Below are 27,466 nucleotides of genomic sequence, written 5' to 3'. Positions count from 1 at the left end.
GGTTATGGAAGGTGACCGACTGAACTTCTGGTCGGTGTCCCATGTCTGCTCTTAACTGCAAACCAGGGAGAACTAAAAAAGGGTTTGAAATGGGGTCTCTGTCCCACTGCTCACAAGTGCAATTTGTTCAGTAGCATAAGGCAAATGATTCCACAAAAATGACAGATGTAAAAAGAAGGTAGTAAGCAGGAATGAGTGCCTTCCCCTCAGCAGGAGTTTTGTGTACATTACACACTGCAGCCCCATAGTGGTCGTGCTGCAATCTTAAGTGGTGCTGGAGCAGCTGCCACTCATGTGAGCAATGCAATTCAGCAGTCAGGAGTAGAAACTGTAGATGTCCATGAAGCCTTTTATTCTGTTGCTCTACACTGTTTATGGGTGCCTAGTTGCATTATTATTATTGCTTTCATAGTTTTTGCCTTTCTGTGAGGTACCGGGTGTTGCCCACTGCCAGCAGCCTGGGAAACCAGTGAGGTATTGTTGTGGGAGCACTGCATGAAGTGACCAAGAAATGGGTTCCCTTTGTTTTGCTAGAGGTGTTGTGCAGAATGACTGCCAGATCATCCCACCAAACGCTTATGGTCTGAATGGATAGAACAAGAAAAGGAAACCAAAACTAATGCAACATAAGGCTGCAGGGAAAATGCACTAAGTTCATAAGCTTGTGACCCTGCATCTCCTTCCAGCTTCGAAGAAAGCTCTTAGTAGAATTGGTAAAAAAGTTCCTTGTCTCAGTAGTTTGAAATCAGAAAATGGAAATAGATACATGAGAGGTACTAAGGATTTCTTCTTCATTGCATGTATTCATATACCTTCATTCATTTCTTATTGCATCTTTTTGTGGTTTAAAATTTAGACCAAAAAATTCATGCTACTAGCTCATCTGTGCAGCAAGTATTTAGTCATGTTTCTGCCACTGCTGAAGAACTGAATTCACCTCTGCAAAGACTTTTTTTGGGAAAAAAGTGGTTGGTCAATGGTATGTAACTACAGTGAGCTCACAATAATCTGAAAAGAAATACCATTGGGAATCCAAATACATTGTCTGAATAAAACGTAGGTAGAATTGGCAGGAAAGGATTAAATTGTTTAATCTGATTGTATTGTTTGTAAGCTGATGCTATCCTAACTCATGGGAGAGAGGGAAGCATAAATGTGAAGGCATTGTGCACAGCCAGCTGTGGTGACGGGACTTCTTTAAAGTGTGGAGGCCCACAACAAGGCCTTTTTTTTCTATATCAGACTTTGATCTTGGCTGGCCTGGAAGAAGACACATCCCTAGAAGAGGATAGTGAGACTTCTGCAGCTCCCACACAGTCAGGCTTTGTGAAGACCTAGAGGGCTTTTAAATCAACAAAATAAATTACCTTTACCTGAAGGGGCTGCTTTGAAAATCTTATGGTAGATGTGTTCAGCCCATTAAAATGGCCAGGTGGCTGGGAGTAAGGCTTCTTTTCTGGCATTAATTAGATGACGAAGTGTGTCTGTAGATGGTAACTATAATTTTTAGTCATAGTGGTTTACTCTTCCAGTTCCCAGTGGCACACATCCAGGGTGTGATGGCTGGGAAATGCAGTTGTAGCCAAGGACTCCTCTTCAGCACATTGGAAAGGCTGGCTCTTTGCTGTACTCTCAGTTCTCCAGAGTGATCAGTGTGTGTTTAACACAGTGATGCAAGTGAGGAGAGCACTTGGGGAAGGTGGTGCTGGAAGGATGCTGAGTCTCAGCATTGCTTGGAGATCAAAGATTGTTCCCGCTTGGGGTAATGAGCTAGGTTAACATCCTGGTGCTGTGCTTAGGTCACTTAGGCTTCAGGCCCTGGGCAGGAAGGCCAGCTTCAGCTGGAGGTCATTGTACTTGGCTGCAGTTACATCTTTGTGATGTTAAAAGCAGTCCTGGAAAGCATGGGAGTAACATCTGGCCAGGAGGGGACGATGCAGGGACTGGCCTGGACCTCCTCTGGCTCCAGGACACAGGAGTGAGGTCCCGAATGCTTATCAGCATCCACCACTTGCACATGAAAGAAGGAAGCGAGGAGTGATTCAGTTTGCATCCGGGCTCTGCAATGGCCTGTGCTGCTGCCTGATCTGCCTTCTTCCCGGTTCCTGCTTCCCCACTCTGCCTACAATAGTCATTGCTCTCTGCTGGGGAGACACCCAGTCTGCATTTGTTCTGCAAAGTGCTTAGTCTGGCCTGGGAAATGGGGCACGTTTAATGGGAACCAACCTGCACACACAGCCCCCAGCAGCCTTTTCCTGCCTGCCTGCCTGCCAGGCATGAGGAAGAGTCACTGCTGGGGTGTGGACAGGGCCACAGAAACTGTCAGCAGGGGACAAAGTTGTGCTCACCTCTGCAGGCCCGTGGGCAGCCGGGGATGAGGGCGATGCTGGGGAAGGGAGCGCTCCAGTTTCACCACGTGTGCATGGTGGGGCTGTGAGCAAGGACCGCCGGCTCCATCTCGCCAGCTGGCTCGCTCGGCAGTTTTTGCAGGAAGTGTGAAGAGAACACATTTTATGGGAGATATTTATCATTATCCTGTACTGCTTAAATATAGTCTGTGTAGCAGGTTAGAGCTTGTTAGGCTTTTATCTTCTCAAGTTGGAGGGTGATGAATTAATCTATGAGTGTTGCAGCCTCGAGTGAATTATAGAAAGTCATCCCCAATGAGTAAAGATAAATGACATTTGGAAATTAACCCATTAGATAGTCTCTTCCAATAAAGTGCTTACTGAATTATTAAATTGTAAATGAAGATGCTTCACGTCTCATTTGAAAGTCAGAAAGACACTTATTTGTAATTCCACTACTGGTTTTCTTTTTTTTTCCCTCTCAGAGTTTCATTTCTCCTGAAAGGTTTGGGGCTGACAGCCCCAGAGGACAAAGTCTCCATTAATCCATGGAGCCGGCACAGCAGCTACAATGCAAGCTGTGCTGCCTTGTTAATGTGCTGCAGCCTCTGCCAGGAAAGGAGCAGTCCTGAGGGACAGGGTGTTGGTTTACACTTTGCAGTATCCAGCCTCCAAAAAAAGAAGAGTTGTTCAGCTCTTTATTGACCTGCACCTGCGTTAGTTTAACTGGATTTGACTGCTTGTTTAGCTGGATTTAAGGTGACCTGCTGGGCAACACAAACCTACTGTAAACTCTTCAGACAGTGTAGGTCCTCTAGATTCAGCCTGACCCAGGATGCACCTTGAAGCTGAGCCTTGCTCAGGCAGTTTAAAAATGAGCAGCAATAATACTGAGATGCACATTTTGCTGTCAGTGTTACTGAAGTCTTGGCAGACTTATGGTCGCTGGGTTTGTTGCCCCTCACCAAAGTAATGGGGTTGCACAGGGGTAAAAACACCTCTGTTGCTGCAAGGCAAATCATTCTAGTTTTAAAGTGATATGCATGCAAGTTTCATACAGTCACCGTTGGTGAGATTTACTTTGGCATAACTATTCCTGTATAAATATCCTCGTTCCAGACTAGTATCTATTTGCATGCTCACAAAAAGTCAGAGATAGAATGTTTTCAAGAATTTTCATCTCCAGTGCAGCCAGTTGTTGTGGTGATGGGTTTTGTTCTGTGTTTGTGGAACTGGACCAAGCCTAAGAACACCAGCTCACTTCAGAGAGGTACCCAGCAAGAATGACTTTCACTTTCAACCTGAGCTGTCTCCAAACCAAGGACCCAGAGGGCAGAATGAATCCTTCCCCTTATCAATTGGCATTAGAGCCAATTTCCCATTTTCTTTTAGTTCTAGCAGTTTGATGATAACAGAAAATTATGAAAGCCATATACTATTAAATATGATGGTAATTAGATAATCTCCTATAACTGATTTTTAAAGCCTCTTGATCTTCACTGGCTTTTTCTTTCTGATGGCACAGGACAGACTTCGTCTTATATGTTTTTCAAATGCTGCCACTGCATGAATATAACCCATGCTTATGGAGGAAGTTTGTTTCTCCTCATGTAATTGTCATTTGGCTTCTTAATCAGTTTCTAATATAAGGAAGGACTGATCTTGTTCCCATAGCCATAAACAAAATCTAGCAGTAAAGAAGCAAAACTTTAGTTAATAACTATCAAAAAGTGTTCTGTTGGTTTTATTATCTGACCAGAACGATCCTTCTCTGCATCCCTCATCTCCAGGCCACATTCTGCAGGTAGGAAGTGAAGAAAACAGAGAGGCTGTCCTGCATCAGCTTTTCTCTTTAAAGATTATAATCTGTGCCATTAAATCCAAAACAAATGGCAATCCACATGCATATTTAAGGTTGTTTAACACTTGTTTGAGATCAGCAGTTTGAGTTTTTACAGAAATTTTGTATTGACCTGCCTGTGAAGTGTGGCTTCTCTCCAGTGAATGTGAAGAGAATAAATACCCTCCCCCCAGCAAGGGTACGAGAAAGGCCCCTCAGGAAGGCTTCTTCACCACTGGTTTATGTTGTTAAAGTGGTAGTGATGAGAAAAAACTCATCCTTAAGAACATGCTGAAATATTATTTAATGCCCATATCAGTCTACTAACCATCTCAGTGTTTTTTCTTTAGCCTTAAAGTTGGGGGGTGGGAAAAGACAGGACAGAGTGGAAAATCTTTATGTAGAGTGTGACACAATAAACACTTCATAGTGATTGTATTACATATACTGTGTTAGTGCAATTCTGGGCATCAGTGAGAGGGCATGTAATTCACAGTACATTTTCTGGCTTTTAGTAATTCCTAGAATCAAAAGCGAGTGAGTGCGCAGTCTCAGTTCTGACTCAGTCTCATGCTGTTAGTGATAGTGGCATTTTAAGTGATATTGAAGCAAGGACAGAAACTAACATTTAAGAGGAAGCAAGAATGACAGAAATGCTAAGATGAGGAGAATAAAGAAAAAAAAAGCTAAAACAGTAGTTCAGAAAAGAACAGTGTGGGGGGAAATAATTTTACACCAGAGCCATAGAAAGACTTCTTGACCACAGACTGAAAATTGGTAAAGCTCCTATTTCTTGTCAGACCAGCTTGATTTTCAGTCTGAGCTGCTGAGCGACGATTTTCCTCTAGTCTTATCCTGTGTCTTTTAATTAACCAGCGTTGTCATCCACATCTTTGAGATTCTGATGGGAGCAGCAGCTCATCTCTCTTGATTTGCTCAACACTCTGCATGCAGAAAGCAGCAGCTGCTGCTAGTGCTCCCAGGGCTGATTTGTCTGCATGTTCCACTGGAAATATTTGCCTAAATGAAGTAAGCTGTGTGAGGAGGCCCCTAGTCTAATTGGAGCATTAGGTCTGTGCAGTAGGTGGTATGCAGGTGGTTTTTTTGCTGGTTTTCTGGCAGTTGGTAATTTATCTCTGACATGTATGGGGTTTTGATGGATGTAGGTACAGCAACTGCATGGAAGAGCCATTAGGTGCTGGTACAGTGTGGCCATGCTGTGGCTTGCAGTGTTTTCAGAGTGCTTTGCTCCTCTTGGGCTCTCACACTTGGAGTAGCAGCTGCCATGGATCTCTGCAGGGGTCCTGGGCAAGGCCTTGACCTGAGTGGTGCAGAGGATTCAGTTGTGTTACCCCCACCTTTGCAGCTCCTCATTCGAGTGGTTTCAGCTGTGCTGAGTGGCAACACAAATCACAGCTGTCAAAATCACCTGCTAAAATCTAATTTTTGAGAGTCTTCCAACACTTTCAGTGGATAGGTGTAATAAGCATATTCCCATCCTTGCCAGCAGCCCACTAGTGAAATGGAATTGCACAAGGTTTCACTGATAGTTATAGCAATGCCACCCATGGGAGATTATTATCCCCCACTATTATAAGATTATTATTTAGAGATTATCATAAACTCGTTCTGTGGTGCCCCTTGTGTTAGTCATGCAGGCAGCTTTCCTCAGCAGCTGAGGCAGCACATGGGTAAGAGACATCTCCCCTCTCCTTCCTTCCCCACTGAATGGAATGGAGCAGCTTCTGAGATGCTGCAGCTCCTTCAATCCCAATTTACCAGACAGGCTAGCAGAGCCCTTCCCTCTCTTTCTTCTTTTCCCTCTCATTAATCCAGTGTGGTAGCTGTCAGCTCAACCTGGCTGTACATCACAGAGAATACTGTGCTGTTTTGGCAGCAATTTGAACTGAAAGGAAAGATTTTGCAGGCAGAATTGAACCTTTGGGAGGCGAGCTGAATGATGCTGTCACAGAAGAAGAAAGACTCCTTTTCCAGTGTAGCTCATGAGTTTTGCCAGGCAAGAGCAACAGTGTGAATTTTCATATACATATATATATATGCTTCAAAATACTTGGGTAGGTCTTGCCCTTGCTGGAAAGATTTAAATCTTATTAGAAATCAGAGATAAGAGGAAATGGTATTTCAGCCCATGAGAATTTCCACAATCTCAGAAAAACATTTCTTGATCTAATGGGAGGAAAACTTAAAAAGCTGAGATAAAGTGAAAATGAGGTAATAGGTGAACATGTTTTACAAAACAGTATAGCCAAGCCTATAGTCCTGTATTCAAGCTAGAGGATGGTTTCATTTTAAACTAAATTTCTGTTGTAGTTATTGCATTTTTTAATTACACCTTCATTAAGTGTTTAAAACATTTAGTTTTGAAACCAGCAAATAGGTTTTAATTTTTTTTAATATTACTGGGAAAATATTTACAAAGAAGTTCCAGCAGTTTTTTCCAGCTGTCAATGTATTCAAACATTTTTGCCTCCAACATATTCAGGTTTGAAAACAAACATTTCCTAATGTAATTTTTCCTTGAAATGTTTCATGCCTTTTTTATTAGACACCATTAGTTCTTACTTAATTTTAGCCAAAGGGCAACAGTGACTTGTGTACTTTATTTCAGTTTTAGTTTCACTAACCTTACAGCAGAGTGTTGTCAAGTTTTTTTTCCTTAGGAGCTGAATAAATTCTGACCAATTATGTTGTTGTTTTAGTCATCCTGGTTGTATGATCTCATGATCATTCCATATTTTTAGAACTTGTCTATTCTACCAAAGTGGTTATCTATCACTCATTGCAGTAGTTATTTCATGTTTCTAAGAAAATATGTCATTCATCCATAAGCACAAGAACAAAAGACAGAAGAAACAGCATTTTATTTCATATTTACCATGAAGAGTCTGCAAGTCACTAACAGTATGAAGAAGAAACCAAACCAGATTAACAGATGTAAAATCATTACACATTCAGAAGAAACAGTAGGTAGAGAGAGAAAGTGGTAAGCAGCTCAGAAGCTGGAGAATCACTTGGTCCATAACTAAATGGGCTTAAATAAAACCAGGAAAACCTCAGTCTTCCTTTTTTGCTGTAGGAATGGAGATGGTGAATAACGCTTTTGGGGCTGCAGGGGATGCTATGGAGCAGTGGGATGCATCCCATCTACACACAGCTATTGCTTCTCAAACTCTCAAGGCAGACACCGGGTGCCTCCATGATCAGACCAGCCTGACTGTCATGTCAGCATTCCTTGTTTGTCCTGGCTGGAGTGAGTGTCTTGGTGAGATGAGGCAGTGTTCTGCAAGGGACTCCCCCAGGAGCTGTCCTCTCCCAAGAAAGTTTCCCCATTGGGTTCTGTTTTGCAATGGGAGGATCTGAGCCTGTTTTAACTATTTTCTTCTCTGGGAGAGCAGCACTTAAATTCTGGCTTGAAGAAGAATTCACAAAGGTTTTGAGCACTCAGATCTCAGGCTGAATCCTTCCCCTAATTTAGTTGGAGTACTTCTGAGAGGTCCTTAACTGATGTGGAAACTGAAATCTGGTCATTACCAAGGTATCCTTGGATAGAGAAGAAGTTTTCATACAAGGTCTTGCCTTAGCCCCAGCCAGGGGTGGTACTTCAGAGCCCTGTGGGTGATACCCATTGAAGCTCCTTGGCAAACCTCGGGGGGATGAGTCTGTTGCCACAAAAGGGCTAACACATGTTTGCTGGGCCCTGTGCAAAAGGCTGTAGTTGGTAGGAGAGCTCTGTCAGCAGAGGACACACAGTTCTGAGCTGGATTTGCTGGCATGAGACCAAGGAGTGCCAAAAAAAGTCTGGAACTGCACTGTCATTTACTTGTGTATGAACGGAGCTGCACAGCAAGTTGTACCAGCCATGTATAATGTGATATCATGAATTTTAAAGGTCAACATGGCAGCTCACTAGTGTTTAAAATAAAACTTTAGAAGGATGAATTTCTGTGCTTAGAAAGTTGTGGAGTCTCTCTCTGTAGCTGAGTTGCAAAATAATAGATTTCAAATGAACCGCTAACTTTTGATTGCCTTTGCCCCACTTTCTAGTTCAGACCAGTGGATAGAGCTAAAGTCACCAGCTTTGATGAAGAAGGGAATCAACATTTCTCTTTCAGGCTTTGTATAAACAGGCAGCTGCTTGAGTATGCTGAAGTGTGAAGAATGTGAGCAGAGAAACAGCAAAAGTGAGTGGAAATCTTTAAGAAATACCACTAATACATTGGACTGCAGTTCAGCATTTTGTTAAGGGCATCATTTGTATTTATACTGTCAACAGGGTGGATGAATGGAGCTACAATAAATGATACAGACAATTTGAATTTTTCAGTGTGCTTGAGACATGATTCTGTTTCTCCAGCAAAAAAGATGATGTTTTTCTGCCGTTTCAGGGATTAGGTAAATCCCCATGAGTGATGACAACAGACAGAACTAGGGCTTGCAGAAGTACAGAATGGAAAATATACTTGACACTTGTGAGAAGTGAACTCTGAGCTGGTAGTGTGGTTAGACACGCAAGCCTCATTTCACAGTGCTGAAATATTGCCTTCTCATTCTCCTATCTTGAATCATGAAACCTTACACTCTTCTAATGATTCTTTCAGAGGGAGCAGTGAAATTATTCATATAAAGAACCTGAATTGCTCCAACCACATCCCTTTTATTTATCTAGACCAAACTACAACTTCTGCAAAGTTTGGATCATTTGGGATAAAATTCTCAGCGTTCCCAGGCTAGTTTTCTTCTCCTGCTCCTTTATGTTCCTGACCTTCTTCTGATAGCCTGCCTTAAAACTGGGTAACTACTTCTGGTGTCAGAAATCACACCTTGCTGGGTGCTCCCATGTATGGAGCATGATGCATGGAGGAGAGGCTCAGGAGGAGGAATTTCCGGGGATTTGATGCCCTGATGCCAGGAAAGGAGGTGACTGCAGTGAAGAAGGCTTGAGCAGCTGTTCAAGCAGGTCAGGGAAAGTCATACCTGGGCAGAGGAGGAAGTTTGTACTGTGTCTTGAATGTGTCTTAAATTGTGTCAGGGCTGCAAGAGAAGGGAGGTGAAGTGAAAAGAAGGAGCCTCCAAGCTTTGGACTCCATTTGGAGAAGGATGAGAGATGGGGGCAAAGGTAATGAAAGAGCCACAGTGCTTAAGGGCTTAGATAATTGACAGGCCCTTAGCCAAGACTGAACTTCCAGTGAAGGAGGCTGACTTCAGTGTAGAGTACTTCGAGACTGCTTGACTGCTGTCCTACACACTCTGGAGTGCAGGAAGCCAAGGACTAAGAAGCAGCTTGTCTTCAGACACCTTTGCATTTCTTTCTCCTTTTTAATTTTATTAGTGCAGTAAAAGCATGCTGAGTAGTTTTTCTCTTACAGTCAGCAAATCCATGGTGTGTCATGTAGCAAAGAAGTGATGTTCAGCCATACCTCACTGCTCACTTGCTGGTGAGCTGCAATGTGTAAGTCTCACTTGTAGCCCTTGGACATGTCAACAGCTTTCTCCTCAGAAGCTGTGTGTTTGCTTGTCTGCTAGTTACTTGGGTGCTCTTCAGCACCACCCACCTACAGAGAGCTTCAGGAAAGGATCCTCGAGTTAACCATGGGCTCCTGTGCTATGGTCAGGAGTGGAGTCAGGATCAGAGTAACAGGTTCTGGTTTGGGGTCTTTTAAATGCTTTTGCTAAGTGCATCTGAACTACAGATGCTAAGTGTTGCCTTACATTAATAACCCTTCTTGAAAGTCTTTGTCTAATTTGCCATTTGTATCATGGCTTGTGGTGGTGGCCACAGAAGGTTTCAGATTTGGTTGTTTATTTTTTTATCTAAAGAGAAATAGTGACTTTTAGGCCATCTACAGAAGAGGCACTTGAAGTTCCTGCAGAAAATATTTGTACTCTCCATGATAAGAGAGCATGGAGGGTTATAACATCTGATTTGCATCACTAGGGGAAGGTGGGGAGTGTAGATACTCTTGAGCCATGTCAACCAGATCTCTGGCTGAAGATTTACACCAGGATATATTGTTTTCATTATATAACCATAAACACTATTTTGAAAAAGTCCAAAGTGCTTTATATTTCCAAGTTACTTTTATGGACTTGCTCAGAGTAATCTGCCATCTGGTATTTTTTTCACACAGGGCAGAATGAGGTAAGGGGGGAGAGATGCTCACTGCTTCCATGCTGTTGCTCAGCTTCCACTGAGAGAAATGTAACACCTTTCCCCTTTCCTTAATGTCCAGCCTGGCTCCTTGCATGAAGCTCTTCCCGGTAAAGTCAGAGCTGACTCTCAAAGCCTGCTTTTTGTAATAGTTATGAAGCAGCTTTCTTGTAGTGTGCTGGGGAAAAAAATGCAGTGAAAGTCATTCTGGTGACAGCTAGAGGGAAGTAACAACATTCTTTGCAGACTTACATGCAAAGAGTAAGAAAAATAAGTGCAAGGAAGGGGGCTGTATTCAATGCTTGAATGCTGCATGCCTGTAGGAAGTCTTACATTTATAAATATGGGGATCAAACAGACTTCCATTACCAATTGCTTTTAACATTAGCTGAGTGACGCTTCCCTTCTTTTTTCTGTTTCGGTTTTTTTTTTGCAAACCCTATTTCTGTTCTGCTTTAGTCCCTTCTGTCTGGACTAAGCTGTGCAACATATGTGGTAAGTGCAGAAGAAAGGGTGGGGGGGGAGCAGCCTTGCAGCAAAATGAGTTGTGTCGATCCTGCCACAATTCCTTTTTTTCCCCCCTAAATAATCAAATTGCTTAATTAGTCATTGCTCTGGGGAAGTTCTCTACTCATCTTCCTGCTGGCTGCACTGACTTACAGGGCTGCTCTCGATTCTGCGGTCTCCAGCGCCAGCGTCTGACCTCAGCACAGCTCCCAAGCCCTCTGTGCTCTTGGGGAGGCCGTGGCAAAGATGTGTTTGTGCCTGAGCTGCGTGCAAAGCTAAAGCCCTGTTCAGAGCTTGAGGAATGTTAGATTATCCTTCTTCTTCCAGCCCCAGCGGCTGATGTGAGCATGCTCCATGCATGCATGGCACTGGCTATTTGCCAGCTTTAGAGTAATTTTTTTTTTTTTTTTGAATGAGTGAGTGAATGAATGAATGAATACCTGATTAAGTTAATGAAGCTGAGCCAATGGTGGGAGGGAGCGACTTGGCTGCTGCCTGCTCGAAGAGATCTGGCAGCACATTAGACTTGCATAACGCTTTATAGCTCCATGCTGCGCTCCATATGAGCCACAGGAGAGGGCTGCAATAATTACTCGGCTCTGGGATTGAACCCAGCTGCAGGTAGCTAGTCATCCTCTTGTCCATTTCACTGGTGCCGGGAGTCACTTGTCTTGCGCCGTGGATTTCCAGGGGCACATGGGTAAGGCGCTTTCACAGCAGTGATCGCAGCGGTGAGAAAGCATGCTTGTGGCTCAGTGACTCTTACAAAAGATCCATTCAGGTTTCCAAGCTGTGATTCACTGGACTCACAGGTTCATCCCAGGAATATTTTTAGTTCCTGAGTTCAAAACTTGTATATAAATAACCTTGATGGGAGCTGTGTGATTTTTTTGTTTTCTTGTTCTTTCTTCACCTGTCTGGGAAAAATAGAGTGAAAGGTTTCCTTGTCTCTGTTTTTTTTTGTTTAAAAACCCCCAATTTTTAAGTCCTCAGAGTTCTTTTTGATTGTTGTTTAAGGCAACGTCTTTCTGGCAGCCCTGGATGATACATACCTTTGTTTCTCACATACTTAAATTAAGAGTACTGGCACTGCCTGTTAGCACACCGCCTTCATTTGTCAATGTTCCCTGCTTGAGAGCAACGATGATGATTTGCATTCTTAGTTGGAACGGGTGGGTTTTTTAATTGCAGCTGAAGCTTGTGACTGTGGAACCTGCTATGTGTGTATAATCCTGCATTATTTCATTTTCTTTTGATTGTTTTCTGTGTTGCCTAATCAGAACAGTTGGGGCGATCTCACCCTTGCCATGCTGGCCTCAGTCAAGTGACACTGGTGATGGATTTGGGCTCTGTGCCCATTTTATCTGCTTGCTCCCCATTAAGCAGGAGGGAGGCTCCCTACTCACTGAGTCAGAGAGAGTAACTAGTCACTTGGTTTTGTGGGCTGCAAGGCCTGGGGAGGCATTTCAGAGAGAGAGAAAGTGCAGGAGAGTTGATCTGGCTTTCTTGCTCGTGTGTATTCCTGCATGCACTGACCCATATGACACTGCCTGAGATGTCAGTGCTGAGATGGTCAGTGTGAGGGTCTGTGCAGGATGAGTGGGTGGTGCTGCAGGCCATACCTAAATGTAGCTGACTGGAGTGAAGAAGAAAAAAAATAAAGAGTTAGAGGAAAAAAGAGTGTCTGAGGGGGATGTTTAACTCATTCTCTGTCTGCACTACTGGGATATGTGCTGTGTGCCTTGAGACCAGCACGAGCTGCTGGCTTTTCTGTTTGTTCAGTAGTGATGGTCAGTCATCCTGATTTGGGAGGGCACCAAAAGTGCACTGAGGCAGTGAGCAAGGGCTGGTGCAAAATGGCTTCAAGTTCAAGCTTTACTGAATGAAGTCTGAGTGAAGGCAAGGTGTTGGAATCCATTTCAAGGGGAATTTAACATCAGTTCATGTTTCACACTTTACAGAAGGACTAATTATAGTCTAATTTGCTGGCACGTAGAATCTACCAGAGAAGCAGTCTGCAGGGAGGACTTCCAAGGAAAAGCACTGAGCAGGCAGATGACCTTTCCAAATCTTCCCCTAAAGCCGTGCTCTCACACTGTCCCCTTATCAGCCAGGCTTAAAGGCACACTCCTCCCCGTGAGTGCCTGTGCTTATCTGCAAAATGGCTGCTCTGAGTTGGCTGCTGCTTGCTGGTGTTCCTGGCTGGATCTTCAAAGGGGTGAAACGCCCCCGGTTTCTGTAATTTTTCGTGGGGGTCTTATTCAAGTCTCCTGGCAGCGAAGCCAGGCGTCTCTCTTAATTTGTTTTGCAGAAGATGGAGAGAATGTTAGCGAGCATTTTCAGACACATGGAAGGAGACCTGTGTGACATATCTGCAGTACAAATGTGTTCATACAGGCATGACAGTTTCTGTCACAAGTTAAAATGAGTGGCGAGTGGGTGTTGCTACGTTTAGAGTCACTCATGTGAAATTTTCAATGGAAAATTGTGTAGGCAGCTCCCATTGTAGCCACATTGTAGGCACATTTTAGATAAATGAAAAACATCAACAAAGTAATTTCTGTATTAGCCTTGTTTATAAATGAACTCTATTCACTCATTTAAGCTGCAGAAGCACCTCTAGGGGATGGGTGTGAGAGTAGAGGGTGTCACTGAGCACTGTCAGATGTCCTGCTCTGGCAGCAGTCGCTGCAAGGCAGGAGATAAAAGACTGGATGCTGCGCTGGCCACTTGTGGGGTTGCAAAGGTGGGATCCCCCTTTCCATCCTGGTGTTGGTGGGGTTGAAAGAGCACTTTAATTTATGTGAGTTGGCTCCATGGCTTCCATGCTGCCACCACAGACTCTGGGTATGTGTGCTGTGGAATGCTGACTTCCTGAGCATCTTGGTTTGGTGGTCCTCATGTCCTGGCACAGCTGACTTGGGGAGCAGGGCTTTGGAGGGCTTTGGCAGGCCTCTGTCAGGCTGCAAAGGCTTCAGTGCGGCCTGGTGGTAAATCATCAAGCTGCTGGAGTGAGCTCCAGCCATGTGGAACTATGCAGCTGGCAGTCAGCCTGAGCTGAGACCCCAGGCCTGAGCAGCCCCAGAACCTTCCTTTGTGGCTGCAGATGGAACTGCTTCTCGTAGGGTCAGCTGAGGTGCACTTTCTGTTGTGCAGCTGAGAGACAAAGCTGCGCATCGAGCTGTGCACACTCAAATGGCTTTGCTCCAGGCTCAGACCCTCACGTAGCAGTTACACCCTTTCCTTTCCCCCATAGAGGCAGAACACAGCATTTCACCCTCAGAAAAACTTCACTGTAATCAGCACTGTCAGCTCATACATTTTTATTTGTGGATATCTCATGCTATTTCACAAAATTCCGTTTCCTGGTGTCAAATGATGAGAAGGGAAATTCCACTTTTAGCCAAACTAGTAAGTTTCTGATCTTGTGGGCTGCAGGGAAAAGCTAGAGACCTTAATCCTGAAAGAAGGCCTCACACAGCAGAGGGGCAAGTTAAAAGAAATAATAATAATAATAATAATAATAATAATAATAATAATAATAATAATACCACCCTTCACCTTTATAATTTTAATAAATCTTTTATCTGTGAACTATTATTGTGTGTTTCAGAAGCAAGAAGCTGGGCCTGACTCCTGACATCTGAGAGCCCAGGTTTGGCATAGCAAGGGGGGAGGTTTCTGTGCCAGGGAGCGAGGGTGCTGCTGTGGGGTGGCTGGGAGGGTGGCAGGATGGCCAACACAGCCCTCCAGTGTCAGCCCTGACATGGGGAGAGTTTGTGGCTCCTGGAGGAAATGCTTCCTTGCTTCCAGCCTCCCTGGCATATTGTACTGTGTGCTCTGGTACCACCTCTCTGCAGAGCATGCTGGAAGAGGAGGGATCACCTTTGCTGAAAGCTTTTTTCTGTATAAACTAAGGATGTCGGCAGCTGTGAATCCATTTAAATCACCCACAGTACTCACAGTCCTGCAAGGCTTACGTGTAGCTGCACTGCTGTGTGTGTGCACAGAAAGGACAGGAAGGTCTGCTGCACACCCAGAGCATGGAGTGACTTCCACAGATGCTGAAAATAAGGGCATCTCTCCTGCTGCAGAATGAAGGGATGGCACCCAGATGATCTGATGGCAGAAACCTGAAAACTTCTGAAAGTTAATTCCAACTCTTCATTCAGCAGTTAGCTTAACTAAAACCAAAGATAATTTTAGCATCATGTTCCTGTGCAGCTCACCAACACCTATCAAGCATAACAATGTGTTATTAACTAAGCACAGTGTAACCATAGTAGCTCAGGAGGCAAGTGCCCTACTTAGGACATGCACATCTCTCAGAACTCAGGGCAAGTAGAAAAAACAGTTGGAAAAGACAGTTAACCAGTGGAGTAGCTTTCTAATAATCAGTTTTATCACCTGTGCTTGTGAGTGGCTGTCCAGGAACTCCATCATCTGTCTGTCCTTTTGAGAATATGTCTTACATTGTTTTTTCCTCCTAAACCTTCCTCTCTCAACTCTGGTACCTACATACCTCCATTAAATTCATAGGAATGTTGAGTCTTTGGGCATCTCACATCTGGTGATGTGCTCCCTGAGGTTTGCTGATATCACTTGCTTTTTGTCTTGTGTGGAGTCTGTCTGATGTGCCAGGGGAGAGGAAGGACGTGCAGAACTGCTGCTCACTGTGCTGAAACCTGTGGCAATTTGCGGTGGCAGATTCCCAGAAGTATAATAAGAACTAACACTGCACTGCACAGTCTGTCTTGTGGACGCAGTGCTGATCAAGAATCCTTTCATTTTGAGAGGAGAATTTCAAATTTTATTAGAGGTTTTCATGTTCCTTATTAATGGATCTCTGCAGTTGGCTCTCCCGGGAATTCTGCCAGGGAGCTGTGAAATTGGTCGGGTTGGACAATAAACTCCTATAGCTATTGTTGGCCTGCTCTGAGCTGCACATGGCAGGGCTGATGGAATCTGTAGCAGCTACAACCATGAATATGTAGCTGGCAGCGGGCAGGCTGTAGAGCGGGGCGGGGAGAAAGCTGGCGTGCGGATCTGAGCGGCACAATGCAGCTGCGGAGCCCTCTGCAGCGTCTCTGACTTTTCGTCTCTCTCAACCCGATCCTGCAAGATGCCAGCCTCCTAGGAGGGGAGGGGAGAGGTGGGACGAAGTGCCTCCCCTTGTCACTCCTTTCCAGCGCTGCCGAAATCACTCACTCGTGATAGGACGGGCGGGTGGTTTGGGGCGGGAGCATCGGGCTGCGCCGCTGCATCTGCCCGGTAACACCCAGGCATAAAGGGCCGCGTATCGGGCTCCGCTCCGCCAATGTTGCGTTAACAGCTGCGTGCCGGGCACGGCAACGGCGTCTGGTGGAGGAGAGACACAGTTTTTGTAGTGCATAAATGTGCACTAGATATATCTCACGGATAAATGTGAGAGTTTGCCGGTCGTACCTGAGGCTGGAAAGTGGAAGTTGAAAGGTCATAGTACTCTGTGTGTTTTTAGGATTTGCGATCAAAGGAGCCTTTTGACAATAAGTGACTGGCTTAATTGAATACCCCCGAAGTTGGAGGCTGACGACTGCCCCCCCCCCCCCCCCCCCCCCGCCTTGGGTGTTTGCCTCTTGCACCAGTCCTTCAGGCTGCTGGCACATGATGGTGTGAGCTTGCTGGCAACTGCAGAAAGGTCGGGCGCCAGAGGAGGATGGAGGGACCAGATTTTTGAAGGAGGTTTAGAGACCCAAAAAAGCATGTTAGCTGCACCATGGGACAGAGAAAGTGCTTGATTTCTCAAGGCAGTGAAAGTCCCACCGTTTGCATAGCCAGGTGCTGCTGTGTTCTGTGGTTCTGGCCCCAATTTCTCTGCACCCCAAAGCTCAGTCCTGGCTGGTGGGACACAGCGTGTCGCTGTGTTTGGATGCTTGCATTGCTGGTTTTACTTTCACTGCAGTGAACTCCAGATAAATAAAGGAGGTCAGCATCTGAAGCTATAACCCAATATCCTCCCCTGTGTTTTAAATTTATTAGATTAAATAAGTAGAAAAATGTTGTTTTGGGAAACACAATGAGATTTAAAGTGCCTTGCAAGGAGATCCTGGAGTTTTGCATGAAAATGCACATCCCGAGCTCCAGTGAGCAATCCCTCTGGGACCAGAGCAAGCCCAGATGGTGACTCCTCCAAGTGATTATTTTTCTGCCTTAAGCCTTTCCAGGAATTTGAGTGTGGGCAGACTGCCAGCGGACACTGGCTGTCCAGACAGTTTAGCAATGTTCCATGTGTACTCACTGCCAGAGATACCAAAGTCCAGCTGCTCTCCCTGATCTCTTTGTCCCTTTTACCTTCCCAGCCATAATTACACATGCCTGCATGCACGCACGCACGCACTTGTGACACACACGGGAGCAAAAAATCACCTGGTGTTTCCTGCTCATTTGCATATCTACAAATCATGATTGACGGCTCTAAAGTTAAGGAAAGCTCCAGAGTGGGAAAAATGTCTTGAATAAAAAAAAAAAAAAAAAAAGCAAATAACAAACCCTGTGGCACACCACAGAAGGCAAGCATTCATCTTTCTAGGACAGCCAGCAAAAAACTGCTTAACCAGGTCTTGTACCTCTTGCCTTTGAGACACTCTTGTTTGGGTTGTCTCTCTTTCATTGCTTCCCAGGCAAAATCAGTCCTGTCTTATCTTTACTGTTGCTGGAACTTGAATAATGCTGAAAAGTTACTGTTTTACTTTTAGATCTTGAAGTAGAGGTAGGCTGTTTTATGCTGCATATTTCCATTTTTTACAAATGCAGTCCTGTGTCTGTTAAGAGCTCAAAGTCTCACTGTGAAGTGCCTGGGCTTGAAAAAGTGGGGCAGTATTCACTGCTCTATGGCTACCTCATCCCTTGTCTCCATTAAATTTATTTGTTCCTCTTGTGTTATCCAGGAGATTTTGGGCAGTCCTTTTGTTACCGGTAAAGATTAGGTCGGCCATCCGAAGAATTTACACCAAAAAAACCAAAATGCACGACCCAAAAGAGTTAGTACTTGGTATTTTTGAAGGATGTTAGCTTTGACATTGGAGGCCACCCAAACCTCAGTGGTTCAATGCTATTTAGCAGAACAAAATCTTTGCTTCAGCTCCTGCATAATGAAACTTCACCCCATTTCACAGAGCTTCATAGTACTACTTTCAATGCAGAGAAGCTGAACCCAGATGCCTCGAACTTTTGGAACCACTGGTTTTGGGGAGCCTGGCTTACCTATTACAGCAAAAGAGCCTGTCCCTATTCAGTCCCATGTACAAGCTCTCTGCTCTGTTGCAGGCAGAGAAGCCAGCCCTCTGCCTCTGCTCCCAGCTTTTCCCTGTGGGAGTGTATTTAAATTCTGGATTGGCAGCTCATGTTCCAGAAGAGAATGGAGTATGGTCCCAGCCCAGCACAAGCTCCCCGTGGCAGGGGGAGCAGGATGAGCACCCCATTCTGAGGATGTCCCCCCTGGGCAGCTGCCTGGGCCAGGATCTGCTGACTTACCTACCCAAGCCGACTGCCTGGGGCACAAGGCTACAGAGAGCTAAAGTTAACCAAGGATGACTGCGCAAATGTGAGCTCGGCAGTTTTATTTTTAGTCGAACTTAAAAAGAAAAATCTGTAAGTCATGTGTAATATAATAATTTTAGCTGTTGCCAAGACACGCTGAGCAACTGTTGGGAGGGGGGAAGGCCCGTGCTGATCGAGCAGGGCCCTGTCTCCTGGCTGCCCTCGTCGCCACAGCCACGGTGCCGAGGTGATGGCGCTGACAGAGCAGGGCAGGTCAGGATAGTGCCTGGGCTGCTGCGCCCTGGGTGACACTGGCCCTTGCACGTCTGAAGCTTCCCTGAGTTCTTTCATCCTCCCTATCTCCTCAAAGCCAGGGAATCTACCCTGAAGCAGTGCTATACCCTCCTTCTCCAGCTCTAGCTGTTGGTGTTTCATTACTGTTTATCAATATTTAAAGAATGGAGTAATTAACTTAAGACTGATTGTATCAAACCATTAGAAGATTTGGACTTTTCCTGCAGGCTTACAGCAGCTTGGAGGACCATAAACGTAAAGAGTGCTTTTAAAGATAGGTTTAATCTGAGTCTAGTGTGTCTTCAAAGTACTTCATACACATATAAACATCAGGCTTATTGTTCATTAGAAGTGAGGCAGCAGAGAAAGAAATCCCCCAAAGGAATATTACTTGCCATAAGACAAGTATCATTACTGCTGCTCAGCATTCCCTTTAAAGTGGGCTATATCCTATTTCCATCTTCTTTCACATCCACTCTTAATTCTTTCTCTCTATTCTTCTTACATGTAATGCATGCTTTTCTTGTTGAGATGCCACTCATGTGAGGTGCATGACTTCTCATCACCCATTCTTGAACAACTTTCAAAACAGCCAGAAATGCAGATGACAGGTGGTGGCTGGACAGGGGCTGAGGAAAAGTTTCACTCTTCATGAAGGTTGATTAGGCAAGGCAAGGTTTCAGGAAGAGAGAAAATGTGAAACATGTTACAGTTACAATATTTTCTTTAGCAGGTAATAGAACAGTAAGGAAGACTTTGTTGCCTTTGGATGAAATCGGTAATGCAGAGAAAGTCACTTACGTTCTCCAACAGCAAAATCAGCCCAGTATGAAACTGCGAGTTTTTACAGTGGTGGGGGCTCACGATTTGGATCAGGAAACTCAAACACACTTTTCTGAGCAGTTCTGGGCAGGTGTCCCCAAGGCTGAGGACACCTGTGTCAAACTCATGGACCTGTGACTGTGGCCATGAGTGTGGTACCAACAGCCTCTGTGGTGCAGCAGGGGCTAAGAAACAGTGGGGTTGGATCCTGCCAGAGATGGATATGGTGCCAGCACCTGGCTCTGGCCTACCTGCATGTGGCAGGGAGTTCCTCCCAGCAGAGTCCTGGCTGGATACCTGAATGTGAGGCATCAGTAGCAGAGCGAGTTCAAAGCACTGGGTCAAAAAAACCCCACCAGACATCAAAAACCTGGCTCAGATCCATCCCTGGCTCTGGGCTGCTGCTGTAAATAGCTCGCGTGGCTGAGCTTCATTGCCAGACTGGGAGATGAAGCACACGTGTCCCTGTAATGAGCTGTGGTGTGGAGTGGGGACAGGAGGCAGCTGCTGCCTCCACAGCCCTGCAAGGTGTCGCATGAAGTCGCCCTGCCGGTGTCTCTGGGTTTCAGGGGTTTAGCAGTGACACACCACCTTCCCTCTGCGCCACTCACCGTGGCTTGTTGCTAACAATATTTTGTGTGTGCTTGTTCCTCAGGGATCCCTGCTGTGTGCCCATGTTGGTTTAGGGCACGTTAGGGTGAAGGCAGTGTCATCATTGCAGGGGAAGAAGAATCTGGAAGAACAAAGCAGGCTCCATAGAGATATGGAGGGTTTTCATAGAGAAAGGAGAATGGGCCTTGGGAAATAAATAACTGCTGCTAAATGTGCCAAGTTATGGCCAGGTTGTTTCTGATATGTCTAAATTTTTTAATGTTTTCCTGATGCATTAGCAGACATGCCCAGGATTTTTCTGCTATTTACAGCATAGCTAGCTGTCAACTGCTCCTTGATGTGAGAGTGGCAATGCCTGACCATTTTTGTTTTTTTTTTTTTCCAGAACTCTTTTTCCTATTTGCTGATTTAGGAGATCTGCTTATTTGTTTTTATTTCTCATTGCTGATGATATGACTTTGGTCTCCCTTGCCCACCCTTTCGTTGCAGAATCCAGAGGAGCTGTCGGAGGATCGTGCTCACAGGGAGATGATTCCTCATGAAGTCACTGGATCCCCTGCAGAAATCAAATGTGACTTTCCGTTTATCAGACTGAAATCAGAGCCAGCCAGACAGTGAAGCAAGCACAGTGGAGGGGGGACGGCGAAAGATGAAATCCAACCAAGAGCGGAGCAATGAATGCCTGCCACCTAAGAAGCGAGAAATCCCTGCCACCAGCCTGCCTTCGGAGGTGAAGCCGGTCCTGCCAAACGAAAACCACCGTGCAGATAACCTGGCATGGCTCCCCAGCACACCCAGTGGCCAGGGCTGCCTGGGGGGCCGACACCGGCCCGGGGGCACCTCCTCGGTGGAGGCAGGCTTGCAGCAGGGTTTGCACAAGTCACTGTCTGCAGGGATGGACTATTCCCCGCCGAGCGCACCCAGGTCCGTTCCAGCCTCTACCACTCTTCCCACGGTGTACTCGCCCGCCCTCTCCCAGTCAGGGACCCCCGTTTCCCCCGTGCAGTACACTCACCTGCAGCACACCTTCCAGTTCGTCGGGCCCCAGTACAGCGGATCGTACACCGGATTCATCCCCTCGCAGCTGATCTCCCCAACAGCCAATTCTGCGACCGGCGCCGTGGCGGCGGCCACCGCCGTTGCAACCACTCCATCCCAGCGCTCCCAGCTGGAGGCTTATTCCACTTTGCTGGCCAGCATGAGCGGCTTAAGCCAGCAGGGGCACAAAGTTGAGCCGCACCTGGTCAGGACGCCTGGACTGATCGCTGCTGGGTCTCCTCCGCCCACCCAGCAGAACCAGTACGTCCACATTTCCAGCTCTTCCCAGAGCACTGTCAGAAACGTCTCTCCTCCAACCATCCCAGTCCCCCTGCACCCACATCAGACAGTGATCCCGCACACCCTCACCCTTGGCCCTTCCTCCCAAGTGGTGGTGCAGTACACTGACTCGGGGGGCCACTTTGTCACCAGGGATGCCCCCAAGAAACCTGAGAGCAGCCGGCTGCAGGCGATGCAGGCCAAGGAGGTACTGAACGGTGAGATAGAGAAGAGCCGGAGGTACGGCATTTCGCCTTCTGCCGACATGGGTCTAGTCAAAGCAGGCAATAAACCAGCTCCCCATCACTATGAGACCAGGCACGTGGTGGTCCACTCGAGCCCCGCCGAGTACGGCGTGCGGGATTCCTCAGGTGTCCGAGCCTCTGTCATGGTGGTCCCCAACAGCAGCACGCCCACGGCGGACATGGAGGTGCAGCAGGCCGCCAATCGTGAGACCTCTCCTTCAGCCCTCAACGACAAGGGAAGTTTGCACTTAGGAAAGCCAACCCACCGGTCCTATGCCTTGTCTCCGCAGCAGGCTCTGGGCCACGAGGGCGTGAAGGCGGTGGCCACGCTGTCCCCTCACACTGTCATTCAGACCACCCACAGCGCCTCCGAGCAGCTCCCCGTGGGGCTGCCGGCGACAGCTTTCTACACCGGCACCCAGCCGCCGGTGATCGGTTACCTGAGCGGCCAGCAGCAAGCCATCGGCTACCCCGGCAGCCTGCCGCAGCACCTGGTGATCCCAGGCACACAGTCCCTACTGATTCCGGTCGGCAGCGCGGACGTCGAGCCGTCGGGAGTCACGCCCGCCATCGTCACGTCGTCTCCTCAGTTTGCAGCAGTGCCTCACACGTTCGTCACCACCGCCGTCCCCAAGAGCGAGAACTTCAGCGCGGAGCCCCTCACCACCCAGCCTGCCTACCAGGCCACCATGGTGCAGGCGCAGATCCACCTGCCCGTGGTGCAGTCCATTGCCTCCCCTGCCGCCGCGCCCCCCACGCTGCCCCCTTACTTCATGAAGGGGTCGATCATCCAGCTGGCCAACGGGGAGCTGAAGAAAGTGGAGGACTTGAAAACAGAAGACTTCATTCAGAGCGCGGAAATCAGCAACGACCTGAAAATAGACTCCAGCACTGTGGAGAGGATCGAAGACAGCCATAGCCCGGGCATCGCCGTCATACAGTTTGCCGTGGGGGAGCATCGAGCACAGGTAATGGCATTGCGTGATGGGCTGGGGGGTTGGACTGGGGTGCATGCTCTGGCCCCCCAGGCCACACCACAGCTCACCTGCTTTGGATCCACTTGGGCTTGGTTCTTCGTCCATCTGTGGTTCAAACTGTAGACCAAAAATCGTCCCACTCACTGTGCTGGGAGGAGCCATCAGGTCACACTGGTGATAGATGTAGACTCTTGGATATCAAATGGGCCTCTTTTATAGCTGGGGAACTCACAGGAAGACTTATGTGATTTTCATGGGTGAGGAGTATGAAAGGTTACATTTTTCATTTTGATAGCTGATTTTTACAATTCACACCAGAAGGGTTGTGATAGAATCAGATCAAAACTGACCCTAAAGAGATAGGTTGGGCACAAGGCAGTGAATTTCCATGGCTTAAAAACTTGGAGCTGCCTGGTAATAATTCTCATGCACATAAGTTACTGAAATGCACTTCAGAGTTTTTCTGAAGGTTTGCTTGAAGGTGGTTTTAACATTGTATGGCTCATGTAAACTCTGTGGTCAAGTACAATTTGGAAGGAAAAACTGTCTAGGTGTCTGGGCAGGCTGTGCTTCTGACCTCTGCTTTTCTGTTTGCAAAGCAGGAAGAAAACCTGTAACTTTCCAGAGGTGCTTTTAGGTTGAGAACAAGTGGATATTGATTTGAAAGCGTTATCCTGATGTTTTTGATCCATTTTCTGAGCAATTTAGATTCTGTTGGTTGATGCCAAAAAGTTGATATGTACTGTGTAGCATTTGGCTTCCTGGAGGTAGTCAGTTTAGGTAATCCTGCTGCAAATCTTTTTGTTTTGGTGTGAGTGCTGTGAGCTCCACCATCTGCAGCCCTGATGCTGCAGCCTCAGCACTGGAGAAGCAGAATGAGAGAGAAGGAGAATGAGAGGAACTGAACACACACCTCAGGCTGATGGTTTGGAGGAGGAAAGCAAACAGTGATGGTACTGAGGAGCAGATCACACAGAAAATTTCTTAGTCTCAGCAGCCTGTGGCCTGTCCTTTCTCAAGAGTACACACACGGTGAATCACTACATGTGGCATATCCTCCTTCTCAAGTCAAACAGGCAGATTCCCTGTGTGGGTTTGTTCATGCATGTGCCTGCATCTGCACAGCTGATTGAAGTCGAGCCTCTCATGCTTCCAGTATAGACTCGATTTTTTTCCCCACTGCTTACCTGTATTTTGGTGCATCTCAGGTTAGAGGAACTGTCCTTGGATAAGGACCAGTTACTATAATTTGCCATGATGCCTTGAATAATGAGATTTCAAAACTAGCAATCTCCACTCTGCAATTTTCATCTTGCACACATTTCTCTGTCTGCAGCCAGGCCATCGGTGTCTGCACAGAAGAAGGGGTACAAATGAGCAGATAGCGTTTATGTCATGTCTCGGTCACAGCCCTGTCAAAGCAGGCAAGGGACTGCGGTCCTGGGAAGAGCTGCTCTTTTGCAGGGGGTGGAGTGCCATCCTCTGGCAGAAAGAGAGCAAGTCCGAGGCTCTGCAAATCCAGGGCCTGGCACACGGGTCTCACCCAGCAGTGTCACCTTACAGAGAAGCCTATCGGGAGCAGGCTGACATCATCGCAGCCGAAATACTCCCCAGCTGTGTTTCCCACCGGGGATGCTTCCAGAATGGAGGGCGAGTCACGTAGAGATATGATTAGAACGAGGGTTTAATTTAGGTTTCCTGCAGATTCCAGGACTTGGGTCTCTTCCCAGATCAGCTGTGTCCCTGCCTAGCAGGCACTACTGCTGGTTTTCCTTTGCTTTGGGGAGCGGGGAGAGAAAGAGAGAGAGCTCATGCATTTCTACATGCCTGAAGTCTCTGACCTCACCCTTAGCCTGCTGTGGTGCTCTGGAAGCATTCAGCCTTATTTGCAGGTGTGCAGCAGTCATTACTCCTTAGAAAATTGCCTGTGTGAAGAGGCTTAGTCTTCTCTCTGAAAGAGCAGTACTTTGTGGAGCTGCTCTGAGCATCAGCACTGTGGTGCTGCTGTGCTGAAATGGAGCTCTTGACTCTGGAGTGCAGGGGGATAGAGCTGTGTGTGTAGTGCAGCTCCACAAAGTATTTCATTACAATTGACTTTCACTTGCATACGTGCTTCTGCAGGGAGAGAGCTTTTCGAGTGGTATTACCAAGGGAGGGTAACTTGTAAAGAGTAAGTGCCATACAGAAATAGGGTTGTTATCATTAGCTTTGGCTCACTTACTTACTCCTCTCAGGGATCGCTGGGAAGTCATTATAATATTGATGAATCTGTATTTTCAAGCTCTGTGCAAACACTAGCTAATTTTCTCACCAGTTGAGGGACAGAGGTAGGAGGTTATTTTCAGCTGAGCACATACCCCTGTCATATAAACAGGGCAGCTACTCCTGTGTCGTGTCACTGCCAGCCCACAGCTGGCCCTCCCCAGCACAGCACCTAGGCAGAAAGGGGTCATCTTCCCTGCTTTTCCAGTCCTCCAGTCACCTAGAAAATCCATCCTTTTTCCAGGTATGGAAACCTAGAGGAAAATCAACACACCTGAAGGCCTTAGTAACTGAAATAAATGAACTAACTCTCTTTACCCCTGGAGGGATGCTAGGTTTCCATTTCACAGCATCCCGGCTCTGGATTAACAAGTCAAGTAAGTATCAACTGGGCCAGAACATAAAGTCCAGCTGCTGCTCCTGTGCGTTCAAGGTGCCTAGAAGACAAGATCCATGGATCTACATCTCTTTGGAATACCATATATTGTTTTTGTAATAAGAATTTCACCATGATTATGTATTATAGAATTATAGAATTATAATTATGTGTTATAGAATTTCATCACCTGTCTATCCTTTCACTGCCAGGAGAACACAGAAGCAAGTAATTCACCTCCCTTGATGTTGAGGTCAAAGCCCACAGACTATGCAAAATAAGTTCTCTGAAATGCTACATTTCAGTTCCTAATAATTTCTAAAGTATAGATTAAATGGAAAAGATGAGCATGCAGTTCTTAATTTCCCTTTTTTAAAAAAAAAAACAAACAGCAAAACCAAACCGAAATCAACACCACTAGAGATGGGAAAGTCCCATTAGAGCATGCAGTTATTAGCCCTAACTAGTTTAGTTTAGTGCATCTGTTTTTAGACCATCATCTAGTTCAATTTTCCCCTTACATCTTTCAATGCACACACAAATGGTTACTTTTTCTTTGAGCTCCCCTTTTCATTTTCTTTGTCACCGTAACGGATGCAGAAAGAGATGTTGACTCAGTTCATTGCTGCAGATAGAGATCTCTGCCAGCCTTCCCCTCATGTGATCTCTGTGTCCCCTGGTCACAGGACAGTAAGTCCTTTTGTCTGCAAGTGATGGGTGGCTGTGGTCTGTCCTCACGTTCCTGAGCTCTGGGAGTGCAGCAGATGACAGAGCTCATGTGATGAAGGCGGCAGCCTGTGGTCTGCTGGAGGAGAGGCGGCTTCTCCTGGGAAATGACGGCATTGTGTGACTGCAGGGAGCAGCAGGCAGCCCCTGCCGTTCCAGCCCTGCCTGCCTTTGCCATAGAACAGGGGACTGAACTGGGGTACATGCAGCCTGGGGTTGCCCAGGCAGAGCCTGTTCTGGAGAGTGGTTCCACGGCACGAGATGCTGCCTACAGCCCCAGAAGTCTCTCACAGGAAATCCACTCTTGTGAAGGCATCAGAGTGCAGGGGGAACAGTAGAAGTGCTGAAGTTTCTGACTAGGGGAGGTTGTGTGGGAGCAGGGCACTGCAGAGGCTTCTCTCTGTGAGGAGGGGGGCTTCTATTCTGTGAATTCACCCAGTTGTTTTTTGGGCCCGAGAAGCCTTTCAGCACCCAAAGCAAGGCCTTCAGTGGAGAGCTCTGCTGCTTAATTGCACATTGTTTCCAGAACTGCTTCCTTCTCTTTGTTTCCAACCTGCCACTCCTAGTTTCATCACATTTTAATAGCATTATGGAGAAAAACACTTTATTGGAAAATGCATGTTTACATTTATTAAAATGTTGTTCACATGAACCACTTTCATTAGGCGCCTTTTTCTTTTGTGCTTGTTATTTTGGTTGCAGCAGCGAGGCCCAAAACTAAAGTTGTGTTTCTCAGTGATGGGAAGGGTGTTTCCTGGGCATCAGATCTTCCAGCCCCTAGTATAAGTATTCCAGCTCCAGATGGGATTTCTTAAGCTGTCTTAAGCCTGTCTTGCCTACTGAGTTTGGCTGAGAAATAAAAATTATAGAATTATAGAAAGTTTCAGTTTTCAGTGGCTGCACTGAAGAGTTTTGGCTGCTTTCACTAGTCAGTGTTAACAAACAGAAATAATAACTTACTTAGCTTGCAATGGAGTCTCAGTATGCTTTGAGAGGAATCAACATATTTTGTTTCTTACTTAATCCTCTTACTAGTAGGTAGAAAAGTTCCAAATTTCCTTCTCTCCTATAATAATTGTGGCAAATACTAGGGGGTTGGAGGGAAGTTTTTAAAATAAAGGGGTTTGTCTTTTAATGCAGTGGTCAGAAAAAGTTTTGTGGGGGTGTTTTTACTGAACTTTCACACTTCAAAGTTCTTAAACTTGTTTTTAGAGGATGGTTGCCTCAAATCCCTCCTTAGCTGAATCCAGAAGCAGACAGCTCAAACAGGGCTTCATAATCCATGAGGGAACTTCCCCATTTCAAATCAAAAGTGGTACATGCACAGTGTGACCAGATCGTGGGGATTCTAGCATTCCACCATCTTTGATGTTATTCATGATCACCACCACCAATTCTGGTATGTGTTTCAGTGATCAACTCTTCAGGCAAGTGTTTTGGATACTACATTTTA

At 46.3% G+C, this 27,466-nt stretch overlaps 1 protein-coding gene and 1 long non-coding RNA gene across 14 annotated transcripts in view; one reads left to right on the top strand and one right to left on the bottom strand.

Moving 5' to 3' along the window:
* The window catches only part of LOC132073135 (uncharacterized), a 1,090,256-nt gene that overhangs the window by 55,207 nt on the left and 1,007,583 nt on the right, over window positions 1-27,466 (bottom strand). The gene's annotated exons all lie outside the window — the stretch shown is intronic.
* ATXN1 (ataxin 1) overlaps window positions 1-27,466 on the top strand; it is a 215,453-nt gene that overhangs the window by 184,864 nt on the left and 3,123 nt on the right. For all 10 annotated transcript variants that reach the window (XM_059471813.1, XM_059471863.1, XM_059471840.1 and 7 more), the window contains one exon: window positions 20,600-22,640. In XM_059471813.1, the coding sequence (XP_059327796.1) occupies window positions 20,760-22,640 (1,881 nt within the window). In that variant the 5' untranslated portion in view covers window positions 20,600-20,759. The remainder of the gene's footprint in view (window positions 1-20,599; window positions 22,641-27,466) is intronic.

This window comes from Ammospiza nelsoni, chromosome 1 (assembly GCF_027579445.1).
Source record: "Ammospiza nelsoni isolate bAmmNel1 chromosome 1, bAmmNel1.pri, whole genome shotgun sequence".
Classification (NCBI taxonomy): domain Eukaryota; kingdom Metazoa; phylum Chordata; class Aves; order Passeriformes; family Passerellidae; genus Ammospiza; species Ammospiza nelsoni.
Note: the sequence above shows the minus strand (reverse complement) of the source record. Positions and strands in the feature narration are given on the sequence as shown.